This window comes from Gorilla gorilla, chromosome 10, assembly GCF_029281585.2.
Source record: "Gorilla gorilla gorilla isolate KB3781 chromosome 10, NHGRI_mGorGor1-v2.1_pri, whole genome shotgun sequence".
NCBI classification, from domain to species: Eukaryota; Metazoa; Chordata; class Mammalia; order Primates; family Hominidae; genus Gorilla; species Gorilla gorilla.
In genome coordinates this window covers 91797674-91818341 of record NC_073234.2, presented here as the reverse complement: position 1 = coordinate 91818341, position 20668 = coordinate 91797674, and the positions used below count along the sequence as shown (strand labels likewise).

Here is a 20668-nt window from a genome sequence, read left to right as displayed (position 1 = left end):
AGCTTACACACACATTATGTTATTGGGGTCCTCTCAACGATCCTGTGAAGTATGTAGAGCACATAATATTCCCTATTTGCAAATGAGAAAACAAAGACTCAGAGAAGATAATGGACTTGCTCACAGTCATGCTGGTGGAAAATGATAGGGTGGCAGTGTAGATTCTACTCCAAATGCACTGTACCAGTGGTTTCCAACTATTTTGACTGCAACTTAGAGGAAGAAGTGCATTTTAAATTTTGACCCAGAATGTGCACGTGTGTACGTGCACACAATGAAAGCAAAAAAAAAAAAAAATATATATATATATATATATATATGTCCTATAGTATCACGGACTGGTTTTGTGGCAGACAGGTTTTGCACAGACCAGGAGGGCGGTGATGGTTTCAGGATGATTCAAGCTCATTTACACTTACTGTGTATTCTGTTTAATAATTATACAACTCACCATAATGTAGAGTCAGTGGGAGCCCTGTGCTTGTTTTCCTGCAGCTAGATGGTCCGTCTTGAGGGTATGGGAGACAGTTACAGACCATCAGGCATTAGATTCTCATAAGGAGCAGATAACCTAGATTCTTCGTGTGCACAGTTCACAATAGTGTTCATGCTCCTATGAGAATCTAATGCTGCCACTGATCTGACAGGCGGAGCTCAGGTGGTAATGCAAATTATGGGGAGTTGCTGTAAATACAGATGAAGCTTCACTCACTCACCCACCTTTCATCTCCTGCTGTGTGGTCCAGGTCCTAACAGGCCACAGACCCATATCAGTCTGTGGCCCATGCATTGGGAACACCTGGCCCACAGGACCAAATATGATCTACTTATACTTTGTTTCCTTACCTCTGTGGGGAAACATTTTCTGCTTTTCCCTTTGTTCACATATGTTCTAGCTACATTGCTTTCTTCCTATTGCTCAAACTTCTGCCTTAGGACCTTGGCACTGGCAGCTTCTTCTTACCTGCAGACTCTTCCCTCAGATATCTGCATAGCTAATTTCCTCCCTACTTCAAATCATTGCTCACATGTCACCTTTTCAATGACACCTACTTTGGCCATCCTATTTAAAATTGTAACCCTTTAATCCCTGGGTAGTCTTAGCCTGTTTTACTTTTTCCTATAGCACTTACTATCTTCTAATATATAATTTATTAATTTATTATTTTTATTGTTTGTCTTCCCCTTCCAGAATATAAGCTCCATGAGGGCAGGGTTTGTTTGCTTTGCAAATTGATGTATTCAAAGTGGTCAGTATAATACCTAGGAATAGATGGATCCCTAAAATTGAATGGATATCATGAAAAAAATCAGTAAAATATTTTTCAAAGTAAAAGCTGCTTATGATATTTTGTTATTTTGTTGTTAATATTGCAAATTTTTAGAATATAATAATGCAGTATTCAAATACAAATATCAGTGTGCATCCCATAGACATAATTTCTATATCATCTGCTGTTTTGGATTCTTATTTATTCACTTAGATAATTGAGTTGACAGTATTAGTTAAGTGCAACAACTGTTAATGAAATGTCTACCATGCAAAGCACTGAAAAAACAGATCAGTAAAATAGCCTCTGTCCTTGAAGAGAATTGGCTCATGGGAACAAATAATTACCATATATTATAATACATGTAGTCAAGGAAAGTTTATATAGTGTTTCTAAATTGAAAGTCAGAGTAGTCTCTTGGGCTACTCTATTGATTATATCAAAGGAACCAAATGTCAACCTTACAAAGTCCAATTAAATAATGTTTTCACCAGCCTTTATATTTCAGTAAGGCCTTTTATACTTGTAGAAATAAGAAAATGTTTTTGAAACTCCAAGAAAATGATTAGAAGTCTACTGATTTTATTGGTTTTGGCTTTGTTATCTGTTTGAAGGAATAATTGTTAGAGAGGTTATCCGAGACCTCTGAATATTTATAGTTACTGTGAGAGTTCAGTTTGTAGGTTTTGTTAGTGAAAAAGTCAATCCTCTCGAACCGTGCCGCTGTTTTATCAACTAAATTTATGTAGTATTCTAAATCTTTTTTTCTTTTTGAAGTAGGATATTTCCCTGACCCCTTCATGGGACTCATGACAGGGGTGCCTCATTTACTCAGCCTGCTACTCTCCACTCCTCGTGAGAGGGAGTGAGTGAGTGAACAACGTGGGAAATGGAGTGCATGAGCACTGGAACTGGGTGGCCATTTCAGTGTCAGCAGGATCAAACTCCACTCACTTGGACCTGCTGTGTTCCACCCCTTGCAGGAGGGAGTGTGCAGGTGAGCAGGTGCAGGAGTCAGAGCAAGTGCTTTTGGGCACTGGCAGGAGCGAACTCCGTGCAGGCTCTGCGGCAGCATCCAGGCAGGGTGCCTGCGACTCCTGAAGCCCCAGAGGGCATATTACAGTGCTCTGTTAGCTCTGCTGTCTGTGGGTGGTTTAAGTGTTAACAACAATTCAGTGGGCCCTCTGCCTTTTTGCATGAGATGGCTGCCTTCTGCCAATAAGGGCAAGGGGCCAGTGTGACAGCCTTTTGTATCCACACTTGTGGCTCCCAAGCTCTTGTCCAGTGTCCAGGAAAAAAATGAGGTTACATGAACAAATTGAAAGATGGTAAATGTGGGGGATTTTATTGCCTTGAAAGTGGCTCTTAACGAGAAGGGGAGCTGAAAAGGGGATGGGGCAGGTAGGTAATCTTTCCCTGAAGCCCAGCCTTCTCCGACCGGATTCTTCTCTGAAGTTACGCCATCAGGCTCTTTCTGAGGTCAAGCTGCTTCTCTCCAACATCCAGCCATAGTCCCCGACGTCCAGCAGCTTCTCCTCTCTTTGGGCTGAGTCTGGGGTCTTTATAGGCATAGGATGGGGTTGGGCAGGACAGGTCCATGGGTGGTTTAGGAAAAGGCAACATTCGAGCTGGAAAACAGGGATATAAGTTCTTGTTTTGGTCTGCCGTTTCACGCTTTTCGACTTGAGGGTGGGGCTTTTGCCAGGGACCTGCCGTTTTCTGCCTAGAATTTCTCTGTCCCCTGTCCCTGTCAATTTCAGCAGTGTTCACAGCATCTTCACCACGAGTAGATTCTATCTTCGGAAACCACTTTCTTTGTTCATCCATAAGAAGTAAGTCCTCATTCATTCAAGTTTTGTCTTGAGATTGCAGCTATTCAGTTATATCTTCAGACTCCACTTCTAATTCTAGTTCTCTTGCTATTTTCGCCACATCAGTAGCAACTTCCTGCACTGAGGTCTTGAAATGCACAAAGTCATCCGTAAGGGTTGGAATCAACTTCTTCCAAATTCCTGCGAATGTTGGTATTTTGACCTTCTCCTGTGACTCACAAGTGTACTTAGTGACATTTAGAATGGTGAATCTTTTCCATTAGGTTTTCAAACTTTGCCCAGATCCATCAGAGGAATCACTATCTCTGGCAGCTTATGGCCTTACTGAATGTATTTCTTAAATAATAAGACATGGAAGTTAAAATTACTCCTTGATTCATGGACTGCAGAATAGATGTTGCGTTAGAGATGAAAACAACATTAATCGTTTTGTACATCTCCACCAGAACTTTTGGGTGACCAAGTGCATTGTCAGTGAGTGGTAATATTTTGAAAGGAATATTGTTTCTCAGCAGTAGTCTCAACAGTGAGCTTAAAATTTTAGTAAACCATGCTGTAAACAGATGTGCTATCATACAGGCTTTGTTGTTTTATTTATAGTGCACAGGCAGAGTAGTTATAGCATAATTCTTGAAAGGGCCCTAGAATTTTTGGAATGGTAAATGAACATTGGCTTCAACTTCAAACCAGCAGCTGCATTAGCCCCTAACAAGAGAGTCAGTTTGTCCTTTGCAGCTTTGAAGTCTGGCATTGACTTCTCCTATCTAGATATGAAAGTCCTTAATGGCATCTTCTAATAGAAGGCTATTTCGTCTATATTGAAAACCTGTTGTTTAGTGTAGCCATGTTCATCAATGATCTTAGCTAGATCTTTTGGATAACTTACTGCAGTTTCTCCAAATAGCACTTGCTACTTCACCTTGCATTTTGATGTTATAGAGATGGCTTCTTTCCTTAAACCTCATGAACCAACCTCTGCTGGCTTGAAACTTCTCTTCTGCAGCTTTCTCACCTCTCTCAGCCTGTATAGAATTGAAGAGAGTTAGGGCCTTGCCTGTGTAATTAGCCTGATCTTCTATCCAGACCACTCAAACTTGCTGTATATCAGCAATAAGGCTGTTTTGCTTTCTTACCATTTGTGTGTTCATTGGAATAGGACTTTTAATTTCTTCCAAGAACTTTTACTTTGCATTCACAACATGGCTGTTTGGTATAAGAGGCCATGCTTCTGGCTTTTGACATGCCTTCCTCACTAAGCTTAATCATTTTTAGCTTTTGATTTAAAGTGAAATATGTGGGTCTTCCTTTTACTTGAACACTTAGAGGCCTTTGTAGTGTTATTAATTGGACTAATTTCAATATTATTGTGACTGATGGAATAGAGAAGAGCCGAGAGAAAGAGAAAATGGGAGAATGGCAGATGGGTGGAACAGTCAAAACCTCATACATTTATCAGTTCAGTTACTTGTTTTATATGGCTGCAGTTTGTGGTGCCCCAAAATGATTACAATAGTAATATCAAGGATTATTGATCACAGATTGCTGAACAGATATTTTAATGAAAAAGTTTGAAATATTTGAGAGTTACCAAACTATGACACAGAGACACAAAGTGAGCACATGCTGTTGGAAAAGTACCGATAGACTTGCTTGCTGCAAGGCTGTCACCAACCTTCATTTTGTGAAAAAGGCAGTATCTCTTTGTGCAGTAAAGCGAAACACAATAAAACAAGGCATGCCTGTAGATATACATATTCATGGTAAAAATGGAAATATACAGAAGCAAAGAGTATCTTATATATATAAAATGTTCCATCACTCACATTTCCCACCTTATGTGTTGTGATCCTCTTTCCAGTTTAGTATATATAGATCTACTTCATTTTTTAAAATTGCTGCATGATATTCTATTGTATGTCTGTAATATAACTTAAGGAAGCTTCTAGCCATCAACATTTAAGTTGTTTCTAGTTTTTTTCATCAGATTTATTACTGTGTTGGAATTGTTTATTTATATATTTCTGGGCATTTGTATATCTGTGGGAAAATTTCTAGTCTTGAAATTGCTGGATTAAAACATACATATTTTTAATTGTCCTTCAAAAAATTGTCCTGATTTATATTATCATAACAAAAGTACATGAGAATATCTGTTTCCCCACATTCTCTCCCATGATGGATTTTAGCATACTTTTTAGTTTTTACCAATGTAATAATGAAAAACTAATTTATTTCATTAGTTGTAAGTAGATTTATGCATCCTTTCAAATTTTAGGCAGTCTCATGTTTAACCTTGCTCTTACTATTTTTCTTCACTTGGAATATTTTTGCTTCTTTCATTTTTCTCTGAACCTTTACCATTCTTCAAGCCCATGTCAATTTTTTTTTAATTATTGAATTTCCAAATAACCTCAGACTAAAATGATTTTTCCCTTCTAACAAACTCAATGCTTTATTTCTACTTGTCACAGTTTTATACCAGTCCTAATAAATATGATTTTCTTATTTTAGGATTTGCAGATTTACAGAATGGCTGCACATTAATGGAAAGAGAAGCATAAACCTATCTTCTTTCATTATGGAGGGAGGTTTGGCAGATGGAGAACCTGATCGAACTTCAGTGAGTAGTTCAAATATGACATAGGTTCTATCATCTGTAACTGTGAATTGTTTGATGTAAGCTAGGGTTTTGTTTTTAAAATATATTAAAAACAAACTTTTAAAAAGTATTTTTAAAATAATGCTTTAACTCCTTGAGAATTACAGATACTTTAAATGATATGAAAATTACAGATAGCTAGCTAGGCATGGTGGCTCACACCTGTAATCCTAGAACTTTGGGAGGCTGAGATGGGTGGATTACCTGAGCTCAGGAGTTCAAGACCAGCCTGGGCAACAATGGCGAAACCCTGTCTCTACTAAAAATACAAAAATTAGCCAGGTGTGGTGGCACATGCCTGTAGTCCCAGTTACTCGGGAGGCTGAGGCACGAGAATTGCTTGAACTTGGGAGGTGGAGGTTGCAGTAAGCCAAGATAGCGCCTCTGCACTCCAGCCTGGGCGACAAAGTCAGACTCCGTCTCTTAAAAAAAAAAAAAAAAATGAAAATTACAAATAGCTTAAAGTTTGTTGGAGCACACCAGTTTTCTGATATTTCTGCTCCATCCTCCTCCTCTTATTTTACCTATCCTTCCAGCCATATAGTGAAAGACTATACTGATAGAATAATTTGTTTTCTCCCAAAACCTCTTTGTCTTAAGTGAAATCAAGAGAATGTTAACATTTGAGGAAATTAAATGCCTCCAAATCTCAAATCACATGCAGCTATGAGTAATAGCGGGAATGAAACAGTTAAAATGAGAGCAATTGCCATATATATTCTTTTTATAAAAATATAAAGATTTAATAAACATTTCTGCCCTGTGATCATAATTGAATTCTGAAATTAAACAAGTAGTGGGTAGCAGGAAAAGTATACCTTACCCAATACATTTAAAAAAAATCACTAGTAGGATGGACTAAATGATGATTTGTCATTTTTTTCTCACTGTACAAAAAGATTTTACTCCAGAGTAATTTCATTTTCAATTCTCTTGTTGCATTTTGAGTGACTCCATTATATATTGATGTATAGACTCTTAGAAATATTTCTGTTACCTAAAGTAAAGGTGCCCCCTTCAGTAAAATGTAGTCAGCTGGTAGCTTTATCATTAGTTAGGTGGTGGATTCTTTAACAAATTTACATTGTTGGAATAAGGTAGAGCCCAACTTTTATGTCTTTTATATTGCTATGGAATTGAGAGTCACTATTAGATTGAGGTGTTTGTAAATTTTAGTTTAGTGAATGTCCTTTGTTCAGGCTCCAGTGTAGGAACAGTCTAATGATTGATAGCAAAATGCAGTTTTGCTGACTAATATTAACTTGGTCCCAGCCTTTCTTGAATTCCTGGTTCAGTCTTATTTGGGGTTCTTAAATGATCAAAAAAAGTTAAACTTTAGAATAAATTGTTAGTAGAGAAGAAAATGGGTGTGGAAATTCTTGGCTTATGAAGAAGGCTGTTGTCACATTGATTTAAATGAAAAACGGATGGTAAGTTACTTTATTTTTACTATAATTTCAGAAGAAAAGTTAATATTAAGCCTTGTCTGTAGAACTTAATGTTTATTTTATGATAAACTTTACCTTTTTTTTATATCTAATGGACTTAGATTCTTTCAACTCAAATACTTTTGGTCTTCTAGTGATATTAAAAATATCAGTTGCTGTTTTTAAGTGTATGCTTTGTTAGACTGTCCTCATAACAGCTATTAAAGGTAGATATTTGTTTATCCTCACTTTTAGAGGTAGGGAAATAGGCTCAGAGGGGTTAATTATCTTCTCTAAGACTTCACAGCTTAAGCGATAGAACTGAAATCTGTCTCTGAATACTTTACTACTAAGATGTTGACTACATACCTATATTTCTGAATAGAGTGTCTTAAAATTTGTTGTTACTTTTCAAAGTATGTATCCAAGTAAATGTTATTACATTTTATTACCAGACTCCTTTGGCTAAAGTAATAAAGTTTTAGTCATTTCTGGAGTGCGGTGGCGTGATCTCTGCTCACCGCAATCTCTGCCTCCTGGTTCAAGCAATTCTCCTACCTCAGCTTCCTGAGTAGCTGGGATTACAGGCATGTGCCACCACGCTTGGCTAATTTTTTGTATTTGTAGTAGGGACAGGGTTTCTCCATGTTGGTCAGGATGGTCTCAAACTCCCAACTTCAGATGATCCACCTGCCTCAGCCTCCCAAAGTGCTGGGATTACAGGCGTGAGCTACTGCGCCTGGTCTTAGTCATTTACTATTCCAAATTTTGTTGATATTGAGAAGTTAAAAGTTGTTTGAAAAGTAGTGAGAGGCTGGGCACGGTGCGTCACACCTGTAATCCCAGCACTTTGGGAGGCTGAGGCGGGTGGATCACCTGAGGTCAGGAACTCGAGACCAGCCTGGCCAGCATGATGAAACCCTGTCTCTACTAAAAATACAAAAAAATTAGCCGGACGTGGTGGCAGGCACCTGTAATCCCAGCTACCGAGGAGGCTGAGGCAGGAGAATCGCTTGAACCTGGGAGGCAGAGGTTGCAGTGAGCTGAGATCGCGCCACTGCACTCTAGCCTGGGCAACAAGAGCGAAACTCCGTCTCAAGAAAATAATAAAAATACAAGTAGTGAGAACAGTTTTTCTTTTCTTGTTCATTAGGTTCCTTCTGTGAAATATTATAGCTAATTTTAGAGAAAATAATACCAATAATTTCAGTGTAAACTACTGAAATATTCTGTATTTGAAACTAACGTTGAGGTCCACTTTTGAGTTAACTATAAAATAATCACCTTTGAACTGCTTGGTCTAAGCTAGTTACTGTTTAGATCTGGGAGAAGTGGATCAGAACATGAGCTCTGTAAGACATTTAGCTACATGTTAAAATCTGAGCCCTGTCACTTAGTTGTATGACTTGGGTAGTAAATTCTCCAGGTTTCTAGTTTCCTTATAAGTAGAGATAATTGTAATATCTACCTCCCAAAGTTATTTTCAATATTAATTGAGAAAATATGTCTATGAAGTGCCTATTACAAGGCTACACATACGTAAACATCCATTAAATAAAAGCAACTATTTTTATTGGTATTATAACTATCAATATTAAGCCTTCTCTACAAAAAGATAAATAATTAAAAGTCAGGAGAAGCCTGTGAAGATTCAGTGATTGCTCCACACTAGAGTAGTTGGAGAAGCTTTCTTAAGAGAACATAAACTTTGAATTGCACATGAACGTAGGGATCATAGGATTGAAAATGAGCAAGGAAAGCATGCCAGGTGAGAGAATAGCAAGAGGCAAGGCTAAATAGGGAATTAATTGCTCAGTTTATTCAGGGTATAATTAGTAAAAAATATTAGGCAGGATGGAAGGAAGTGAGTGATGTTTAGAGGAATAATGATGGATATGCCAGATAGAGACCAAATTTATGGAAGGCTTTGAGTGCTAGACGAGGGATTTTGGATTTGATTCTGCAAGTAATGGTTTGTCATTTAGTATTTTTATGTAGATGAATCTGAAAGCAGTGTATAAAATGATTTGGAGGAGTGAATATTAAGAGAGTATTACAAGGCCGGGCTCAGTGGCTCACGCCTGTAATCTCAGCACTTCGGGAGGCCGAGGCGTACAGATCACCTAAGGTCAGGAGTTCAAAACCAGCCTGGCCAACATGGTGAAACCCCATCTCTACTAAAAATACAAAAATTAGCCAGGTGGGGTGGCGGGCACCTGTAATCCCAGCTACCCGGGAGGCTGAGACATGAGAATTGTCTGAAGTTGGGAGGCTGAAGTTGCAGTGAGCTGAGATCATGCCATTGCACTCCAGCCTGGGTGACAAGAGTGAAACACTGTCTCAAAAAAAAAAAAAAAAAAAAAAAAAAAAGACTATTACAATGATCTTGGGGTGAGGTTGTGAAAAAAATCTGACTTTATTATTCATTTGCTTTCCTTCTTGAACATAATACAAATTTTTTTTTTTGAGACAGAGTCTCGCTCTGTTGCCCAGGTTGGAGTGCAGTGGCATGGTCTTGGCTCACTGGAACTTCCATCTCCCTGATTCAAGCAGTTTGCCTGCCTCAGCCTCCCGAGTACCTGGGATTACAGGTGCACGCCACCACGCCAGGCTAATTTTTTTGTATTTTTAGTAGAGACGGGGTTTCACCATGTTGGCCAGATGGTCTGGAACTCCTGACCTCAGGCTATCCATCTGCCTCAGCCTCCCAAAGTGCTAGGATTACAGACATGAGCCACTGCAGCCAGCCAATACTATATGTTATTTTTTGAGACAGAGTCTCGCTCTGTCACCCAGGCTGGAGTGCAGTGGCACAATCTCGGCTCACTGCAACCTCCATCTCCCGGGTTCACACCATTCTCCTGTCTCAGCCTCCTGAGTAGCTGGGACTACAGGCGAGCGCCACCATGCCCGGCTAATTTTTGTATTTTTAGTAGAGACAGGGTTTCACCATATTGGCCAGGCTGGTCTTGAACTGCTGACCTCATGATCCGCCTGCCTCGGCCTCCTAAAGTGCTGGGATTACAGGCATGAGCCACCGTGCCCTGCCCAATACTATATATTTTTAAAACACATTTGCTCACTTGTTATTCTAGTTGCATATGGTTCTATTTTTCTGGTAGTGCTGTTTGTCTTAGATGGCAGGTACTAAAAAGTATAGATTAAATCTGTCTTTCTATATGTGGTACTTATATGCCACACAACATGAGAATACTTTTTAATATATGTCTTAAACTATCTTTTGAAAGTTTACAGTTTTCACTCTAGAAATTAACTGCTCAAAATGCTTTAAAGAGTCAAAGTTTTATGACCTGATTGAGGTAGACTAAAGAAGTGAAATATCTTTGTAGATTAAAGAAAATTGAATATGTTCCTCAACTTAAGGATAGTCACTCTATCTTGATTTTTTTTTTTTTGAAACGGAGTTTCGCTCTTGTTGCCCAGGCTGGAGTCCAATGGCACGATCTTGGCCCACTGCAACCTCTGCCTCCTGGGTTCAAGCAATTCTCCTGCCCCAGCCTCCCAAGTAGCTGGGATTACAGGCATGCGCCACCACGCCCGGCTAATTTTGTAATTTTAGTAGAGACGGGGTTTCTCCATGTTGGTCAGGCTGGTCTCGAACTCCCGACCTCAAGTGATCCACCCTCCTTAGCCTCCCAAAGTGTTGAGATTACAGGCGTGAGCCACTGCACCCGGCCTATCTTTTGAAGTATTTCCGAAGTATTATTTCTTTTATCTCTTGAAGCAAAGGAAACTGCTTCATAAGTTTTATTAGAGGGCAAAATCTTTTATTGTATTAAAAATTGATTTTATAAATGATTTTTTAGAAGAAAGCAACAATTTAAAAAATATGTATGAAACTTTTTTATGTGTATAAGGGCTCTCAGTTGAGAAAATCTTTAAGATTCTAATTCAGGTTGGGTACCTTGAATCCAAAAGCTTTCTGAAGTGGAAGGAACTGCAAAAATGATTTAGTTCAGCAATTCTTAGAATATAGTCAATGAGTGTCTTCCTGGAGAGCCTAGAGATGATCCAACTTCCTGTAACTGATTTTTACATACTAGGTGAGTTATTCATAATTTAGATTTGGTGATCATAAAGTAAAATTGCTGTGTTATTAGAGTTTATTCAAAGCCTTAAATCGTATTCTAAGAAGCCCAGCTATCTATAAAAATTAGCAACATTTTAGAGCTTGTGCATGCAAATTAATGGAATTACACCACTTTTTGCTACAGCAAGTATTATTTTGAGTGGGTCACAGTTTTTAAATATTGCTGTTTTTGTCCTGTTATAAATACTATTAGATTAACTTCATTATTATGATTATTGATTTAGTGTATTTTGTGGTGTTAGTGATAGCATCTTTCTAACAATAGTATTCACATTTTTTTTATTTTTAAATTTTTGGCAGAGACAGGGTCTTGCTCCGTTGCCCAGGCTGGACTGTAGTCGTGTGATCCTAGCTCACTGCAGCCTTGAATTCCTGGGCTTAAGTCATCCTCCCACCTCAGCCTCCAGAGTAGCTTGGACTACAGGCCTGCCCCACTCTGTCTGGCTAATTTCTAAATTTTTTTTTAATAGACGCAGGGTCTCGCTATGTTTCCCAGGCTGTAACAGCAATAGTTTTTTATGTACAACTTCCCAATAATTGGCCTCTAAGGCATTTGTGCATTCAAGTTTAATGATAATTTATCCATATGCCAATTACTAATCCTCTGAAAGTATTGTTGTACAATAGCACTTCTTTAAATTTTACCGTTGGTCGTTGTGCTCTTATCCTATTGCGACTGTAACAAATTGCCACAGATTTAGAGGCTCAAAACAACACAAATTTATTCTCTTAGCAGTTCTGGAAGTCAGAAATCTAAAAGCAAAGTGTTAGCAGGGTTGTTTTCCTTCTGAAGACTCTGAGGGAAGAATCCATTTTCTTGCTTTTATCAGTATCTAGAGAATGCATTCATTTTTTTGGCTCATGGCCCCTTCCTTGTATCACTTCAACCTTTGTCTTTTGTTATCACATACCCTGCTGCTCATTTAGGCCCTCTTGTTTCCTCTTATAAGGATACTTATGACTACATTGAGCTCAGTTACATAACCCACTCAGAAAATCAGATAACTGCCCTATATCAAGATCCTTAACCTAATCACATCTGCAGAGCCCCTTTCACTATAGAAGGTAACATTCACAGCTTCCAGGGATTAGGGTGTGGACATCTTTGGGAGGCCATTATTCTTTCCTCCAGAGCCAGTATTAACCTCTGGAGTAACCTAACCTATTGGAAGTGGGTCCTGTTGTTGGATAACCCAAAGTCTGTGGTCTGCCCAGGCATCTCACCCGAGGAGTTGCCAGCTAGATTGAAGTCCTAAATAATGAAAATTCTTAGGTTGCAGGGATCTCCTTATGCAAAGTTAAAATAACTGTGAAGATTTTAGTCACCAGTTTATTACTTACATTCTTATTTTCTCATGTTAAAATAGCTTCATCTTCCCAACAGCTGCTTGCTAACTCTAACAGTTTGTATTAATCATACATACAAGATTGTTAATAGAAGTTATTCTTGAACTGAAATGGAGTAGTAGAACGTATCCCAATATACCCATTACTCATCTTCAACAGTTATCAACTTGGGTTGACATTGTTTCATCTATACTCCCACCTTCCTAAGCCAGAGTTTTTGAACAAATCTTAGATAAATCATTGTATTCATAAGTATTTACTGTCCGTATATATCTCCAAAATATAAAGACTTTAAAACTTTGATCATAAATACATTATTCCTAAAAATTAATAACTCTTTAGTCAGATAATTATTCAGTGCCTACACTTCCCTAGTTCTCTCATATTCTTTTTTTTTTTTTTTTTGAGATGGAGTTTCACTCTTGTTGCCCAGGCTGGAGTGCAATGGTGCGATCTCGGCTCACTGCAACCTCTGCCTCCCGGGTTCAAGCAATTCTCCTGCCTCAGCCTCCCAAGTAGCTGGGATTACAGGCATGCACCACCATGCCCGGCTAATTTTTGTATTTTTAGTAGAGACAGAGTTTCTCTGTGTTGCTTATGCTGGTCTTGAACTCCCGACTTCAGGTGATCCGCCAGCCTCGGCTTCCCAAAGTGCTGGGATTACAGGCATGAGCCACCGCGCCCGACCTCTCATATTCTTTTTATAGTAGGTTGTTGTGTTGGACTTAGTTGATAAGTCACAAGTCTTTTTGAATCTTTTAAATCTCTCTGATATCTGTTAATTTTTACCTTTCAATTTATTGAAAAAACAAGATAATTTATTCTGTGGAGTTTTCTACAATATGAGTTTTCCCCTCATGGTGATGTTTAAGGTGTTCATCAGTCCCTTACATTTCCTGCAAGTTGGTTGTTAGAATTAGAGGCTTGCACAGATCAAGGTTCAAATTTTTTTTGACAATAATGATGTATAAATGGTGTTGTATGTAACTGTCAGGAGGCACATAATGTCTGATTCTCTCTTTATGTGGTAATAGCAACCATTAATGATCATTGCCTAGATCTGTTAGTTCGATAGTGGTATACATTAGAATTCTAATTGCGTTAGAAAAGTGGAGGCTGGAAAGAATGATTATGACTAGTCTGTACCTTTTGAGCAAGCAAACCAATCAACGTACATTTTTTTAATGCAATAAAAATCTATTTTAATTTTTAAAAAAATTTTGTGTGTATGTAGTGGGTGGATATATTTATGGGATATATGGGATGTTTTGATACGGGCGTGTAGTGCGTAATGATCACATGGATGATGGGGTATCCATCCCTTTAGGCTTTTATCCTTTGTGTTACAATCCAATTATACTCGTTTAGTTATTTTAAAATGTACAGTCCAATCTACATTTTGTTAGGTATTTTGTCTTTTGCCACTTTATAGCTTTATTGAAACTTCTATTAAAGGGAGACATTTAGAAAAGGTCAAAATAATTTGATAGGTATACTTTGTTATACTGAGACAGAGTCTCACTCTGTCGCCCAGGCTGGAGTGCAGTGGCATGATCCTGGGTTCATGCCATTCTCCTGCCTCAGCCTCCCGAGCAGCTGGGACTACAGGCGCCTGCCATCACACCCGGCTAATTTTTTGTATTTTTAGTAGAGACGGAGTTTCACCCTGTTAGCCAGGATGGTCTCCATCTCCTGACCTCGTGATCCACCCACCTCGGCCTCCCAAAGTGCTGGGATTACAGGTGTGAGCCACTGTGCCCGGCCTGTTACACTTTTGTTTACATCTCCATTACTTTAACTTCTGAAAGTTTTGTTAGCAGTACTTAAATATTTGTAATTGTTTGAACTTCCTAAGTGTGAATATATTGCTCAGTATTACCTATTGTGTGAGTACTAAAGATTCCATCTCATTATATCGTTTTTCTTTTTTTTTTTTTTCTTACCTTATTAGATGGTTATTCTTGTTAGAGGCTTGAATAATGTAAAAATCATTCAGGTATATAATTGGACTCTGTAGTAAATTTGGGGAGCCTCGTTGGAGAAAGCGTTAGCTTTTTAAAAGAAAGAGAAATAACCAGTGGCATACAGAATGTAACAGCAGAATTCCCAGCCACACATCTTTTGTGTTTCTGTTATTCTTGGAGATTTTCTTAAAGTGGGTTCCCAGGACTCTGAGACTCTCTAAGACCCTTTCAGGGAATCTGTGAGGGGTAAAAATTATTTTTTTTTTGTAATAATACCATGGTACTTTATATTATTTGTCTTTTTTATCCTCATAAGGGCACAGTAGAACTTTCCAGACACCACATAAAACATGATGTCATTGCTCTGGTGGCCACTGGAGGGTGTGTTTGTGAATTCTTTTTTTTTTAGATGGAGTCTCGCTCTGTTGCCTAGGCTGGAGTGCAGAGGCGCAATCTCAGCTCACTGAAGCCTCTGCCTCCCAGGTTCAAGCAATTCTTCTACCTCAGCCTTCGGAGTAGCTGGGATTACAGGCGCACCACCATGCCTGGCTAAGTTTTGTATTTTTAGTAGAGATGGAGTTTCACCATGTTGGCCAGGCTGATCCCAAACTCCTGACCTCAGGTGATCCACCCTCCTCAGCCTCCCAAAATGCTGGGATTACAGGTGTGAGCCACCACTCCCGGCCATGAATTCTTTTGTTTTCAATTTTTTTTTTTAGTTTAATTTTTTCTAAGATATATATATTTTTAAATAAACTTTGTTTTAGAACAGTATTAGGTTTACAGAAAAATTGTAAAGATAATAGAGTTCCCATATATGTTGTACCCCCCCTTTGCCTATTAGGAACATCTTATATTAGTGTGGTACATGTGATATAATTGATGAACTCATGTTGATACATTATTAACAGAAATCCATACTTGATTCAGATTTACTTAGTTTTTATGTAATGTCCTTTTTATGTTCCAGGATCCAATTCAGGACGTCACGTTACATTTAGTTCTCGTGTTTCCTCGTGTTCTTCTTGGTTATGACCGTGTGTCAGACTTTCTTTGTTTTGAATGAACCTTGACCGTTTTGAGGGCTGCTGGTTAGTTATTTTACATAGTATCCCTGAACTGGAATTTGTTTGATATGTTTTTCATGATTAGACTAAGTTTAATGGATTTTGAGAAGGAAGACCACAGAGATAAAGTGCCGTTTTCATCACATCATACCAAGGGTATATTCTGTCAGCATAACTTATTTTTGCTGTTGACCGTGATCACCTGGCTGAGGTGGTTAGTAAATTTCCCATTAAATTTGTTTTTAAGTCAGAAAATATTACTAGGCATAATCCACATATACAATAGCTCTTTGGAGTCTTCAACAGTTTCTAAGAGTATAAAGGAAACTCGAGACCCAAAAGTTTGAGTTGGTCATCTAAGCCTTAAGCAACTAACACTTTAAGAAAGAATAATTGACAGCTGCCTGGTATGACAAAAGGAACCAAGAAGATGAGGTTTGGGGGTGGGAGAGTAGAAGAAAGAATTGACAGGGCCTTTAAGAATAAGGGAGTGATACCAAGATAAACTCTGGCTTTTTTATAACTCTGCTTTATGTTGAGACAGGACCTCTACCTTTCAGCAGTTTTTTGACTTTGTTTCTTTCTTTTCTCATTTGGTCATTTAACAGATATTTGTTGAATGTCTGCTTACTTTTCATTAGTTTTAATATTTTGTCTGATTCATATCATCTGCAAATAATAGGTTTTTTTCCCTTTTTCTTCCATTCCTTATACAGTTGAGGCTGGTTTTATGAATGTATGTCTGGCGATGAAACTTGGAAAGTCTTTTCTAGAAAGGTATTCATTCTGTGTAGGTTTTCAGAATTATTTAAAATTTAGTGTTCTGTTACTATTTAAATCTTTTATGCCTTCCTTTTGCATCTCTTATTTTGTGAATGTGGCACTTCTGTTTCATTCTTTCATCTTGCTTAACTTTTGTATATTTTCCATCTTTTTTCTTCCTGATGACTTCTTTTTGAATTACTGATCATTCTTCTAGCTCATTAATTTATTATTGGATCATATTCATTTTGCTTTTCAAGCCTACTATATTTTATTTCTCTAATATTTTTATACCCAGTATTATCGGCTTTAAAAATATTTGCTTGTTCATGCTTCAGTTTTATATTATAATATCCTCATTTATCTTTTTAAACATGTTTATTAAGTTTTTGATTAGTTTGGTTCACTGATTTTCTTTTCTTTCACCAAGATTGTTCAGTTTGTTGTCTTTCACAGCACTTGGGCTCCTTAGAATATTATTTTTGTTTGTGAGCTTATATTCTCTTAATAATATTCTTCTGGGAATATTACTGCCTTGTCTGATACTGTCCTACATAGAAAGGTAAGAGCCCAGGGACTAACTTTTCACCATTTTGGTCAATCTAGAGAATACATGTCTTAGGGTAGAGAATCTTTTTTATTAAAATCATAGCTTCCACCTCATTTCCCCAGTTGCTTATATATTCTGTTTCTTACGGAACTTTTCTGTATCTCTGTTCTGAGCACACTTCTTATCCATAAACTGTCTCCTCAGTTGTAAACAGCCCATTTGAGAGAAAGCGCAGTGGACAGTAGTAGTTGGACTCTCTGCCTGTATTTGGTATGTGTGTACTGCAACAGTACTGCATGTGTGTACACGCACAGTTTAAAAGCAAAAATGCTTACTTAGGACTGTGTTTAATGCCTCTGTTTGGAATTAAATCATGTTTTGTGCTCATAGTAAAAACAGGGTGTTCAATGATTAGAGAGAAAAGAGCATAGAAAGATGGCTGGCTTCCAACCCTTCCTCCTCTTCCCTTCTCCTGGCCTTTCCTTTATCTGTGATACTCCACTTTCTCCATCTCCAGGGACGGGTTCAGGGGCTAGGGTCGGGTGGGGACTTGTTACTTCACTAGTAATTCAGTTCTTACTTGCAAAAGCAATTGGCTTCTTCTTTATTGGCTTTGCATTCTCTGTATATAGAGAGGCTGAAAGTGGACCAGAGATTTAAAAGAACAGCAGAACTGTTGCACAGTTAATTCATATTAAGATCTTTGTCACATGTGATACACAGTTTAAAAATTAAAAAATAGAACTATTAAGGGACCACCTGAAAAAACAGACTGTGTCATTTACTCAGTGTAGACAGTGAAATTATTTAACAGGAGAATAGCCAAAGCTATTTGTTTTGCTAATCTAGACTTTGGGAGGAGAACTGGCTTTAAATACTTATTATTTCCTTCAGTATCCATAAATAATGCAACTACTTAGCTTTTAAACATATGAAGATTTTTAAAAAGTATTGTCATTTGCTCTTTCTCCCAAGTTTTAAGACATGCCAGAGCTTCTCATAAGTAGGATATAATTAAAGCTTAGACACCCACAGCTCCACATTTAACTCTTAATTAAAATGGTGTATGTTAAGAATCTTAAATTTAAGATTAAAATAAAAAAAATTCATGGGAGTCCCATAAAACCTCAGAAAGAAATGTGAAGGATTCAAATTTCAGCATATTGGAGATATGTGAAGATAAAATTTGGTTAAAAGTCCAACCAAATCTCTACCTGTCTTTCTAGTGACAGTAGAACAATAAAGAGATTTTTATCCGTACGTCAGCTTAGTAGGTTTTCATTAAGTTGTGACTGCTTCAAAAGTCACTGGTTCAGAAGTCAACTTAAGTTTAATAGGGTGAAAATAGCAGCAATGGAGCAAGAGCAAGCTTGGGGATTGGGTGATGAATTTATATGCGTGTGTTTGTCTGTGTACACACATACATATAGACATAAAATTTAATTTTGGGCTGGGTGCAGTGGCTCACGCCTGTAATCCCAGCACTTTGGGAGGCTGAGGCAGGAGGATTGCTTGAGCCTGGGAGTTCAAGACTAGCCTGGGCAACATAGTGAGACCTTGTTTCTACAAATAATAAAAAACATTAGTCAGTCGTGGTGGCATGTGCCTGTGGTCCCAGCTACTCAAGAGGCTGAGGTGGGAGGATCACTAGAGCCCTGGCGGTTGAGGCTGCAGTGAGCCAAGATCATGCCACTGCACTCCAGCTTGGGCAACAGAGTGAGACTCTGCCTCCCCCCAAAAAAATTAATATTATTTTTATACATATACACACAAAATTAAATTTTATATATATATGTATGTGTGTACATACACAAATGCGTATATATAAATTTATCGCCCCATCCCAAGCTTGCTCTTGCTCCATTGCTGCTGTTTTCACCCTATTAAACTTAAGTTGACTTCTGAAGCAGTCACAAGTTAATGAAAACCTACTAAGTTGAGGTATGGATAAAAATCCCTTCATTGTTCTACTGTCACTAGACAGACAAGTGGAGATTTGGTTGGACGTTAAATCAAAATACTTAAAAAATTTTTATGTTTTTTAAATTTATTTTATTTTATTTAAACATTTATTGGGTTCAGCAAACTAACCTACCTTCATTAAGCACATTCTACACATAGTACCTTCCTAGGTTCATGCCTATACTGTGTTTAGAGCAGGTTTTATTTAGGTCTTATGGGTAAAACTGTTGGCTGCATTAGGGGAATTAGTAGGAAATAAAGCTATTAGAAATGAATAATGACTAATGTTTATTAAATTTCTACTGTGTGCCACCAGCTATTCAAAATGCCTTGCCCATAAACTCATTTAATCTTTAAAATAACCCTATGAGATAGATAGAATTACAAGGATACAGAGACAAGGACACACATCTAGTAAGTAGCAGAGCTGGGATACATTTTGGCTCCAGGGGTGAACCTTTAATCACTTTCCTATATTGCGTCTCTTTGAATCAGATCATACAGGGCCTTGAATACTACTTTTACTGTTTGGGATCTTTGTTGTTAACACAGTATGAAATTGTTGAAGATTTTGGAGCAGGGAACCAACCTGTTCAGAGTTGTGGTTTAGGAATATCAGCATGGCAAAATTGTGGAGTATTGGTGGGGGCAACCAGTTGAACGTTAGAGTTATCTGGGATGTTTTGAAAAACTGATGTTTGGGAGGCCGAGGTGGGCAGATCACGAGGTCAGGAGATCGAGACCACGGTGAAACCCCATCTCTACTAAAAATACAAAAAATTAGCCGGGCGCAGTGGCGGGCGCCTGTAGTCCCAGCTACTCGGGAGGCTGAGGCAGGAGAATGGCGTGAACCCGGGAGGTGGAGCTTGCAGTGAGCCGAGATTGCACCACTGCACTCCAGCCTGGGCGACAGAGCGAGACTCCGTCTCAAAAAAAAAAAAAAAAGAAAAACTGATGTACAGCTACATTCCTATTCAATTGAATTAGAATCTCAGAGGGTGAGTTGCGTGTATTAGTACCTTTTAAAGTCCCTTAGTTGATTTCGATGTGCATCTAAGGTTGAAAACCATAGAAATAGAGGTGGTTAGTTCAGGGAACAAGTTAGCATGCTGTTGTGAAATCTAGATAAAAGGCAATTACAATTTCTATGGTAGTGTGTGGGTGGCAAGCCACCTAGGTGCCCAGGCAAGAGACCGAGGGCACAAGCTGTTCCAGTATAATAAAATATATAAAACAATAAGAGTTATACTAGATCTAGAGCGTAGACATAATTATATATGAATATCATTAATCATTAGTTTGTAGCAATTACTCTTTATTCCAATATTATAATAATCCTCGCTCTATAATCATAACCTAGGAAAAACCAGGCCACACAGAGAGATAGGAGCTGAGGGGACATAGTGAGAAGTGACCAGAAGACAAGAGTGCGAGCCTTCTGTTATGCCCGGACAGGGCCACCAGAGGGCTCCTTGGTCTAGTGGTAACGCCAGCATCTGGAAAGACACCCGTTGCCAAGCAGACCATGGTCTAGCGGTGGCATCAGTGTCAAGGAAAAACACCTGCTACTTAGCAGACCAGGAAAGGGAGTCTCCCTTTCCCCGGGGGAGTTTAGAGAAGACTCTACTCCTCCACCTCTTGTGGAGGGCCTGACATCAGTCAGGCCTGCCTGCAGTTATCTGGAGGCCTAACCGTCTCCCTGTGATGCTGTGCTTC

The 20668-nt window shown here is 38.4% G+C and overlaps 1 protein-coding gene across 4 annotated transcripts in view; it reads left to right on the top strand.

Annotated features, from left to right (window-relative positions):
* The window catches only part of OSBPL8 (oxysterol binding protein like 8), a 208715-nt gene that overhangs the window by 66654 nt on the left and 121393 nt on the right, over positions 1 to 20668 (top strand). For 2 of the 4 annotated variants that reach the window (XM_019039086.4, XM_019039087.4), the window contains exon 2: positions 5615 to 5723. In XM_019039086.4, the coding sequence (XP_018894631.2) occupies positions 5682 to 5723 (42 nt within the window). In that variant the 5' untranslated portion in view covers positions 5615 to 5681. Of the gene's footprint in view, positions 1 to 5613; positions 5724 to 20668 lie in introns of those variants that run through there. The other 2 variants (XM_063694172.1, XM_055359202.2) reach the window with 1 other exon arrangement.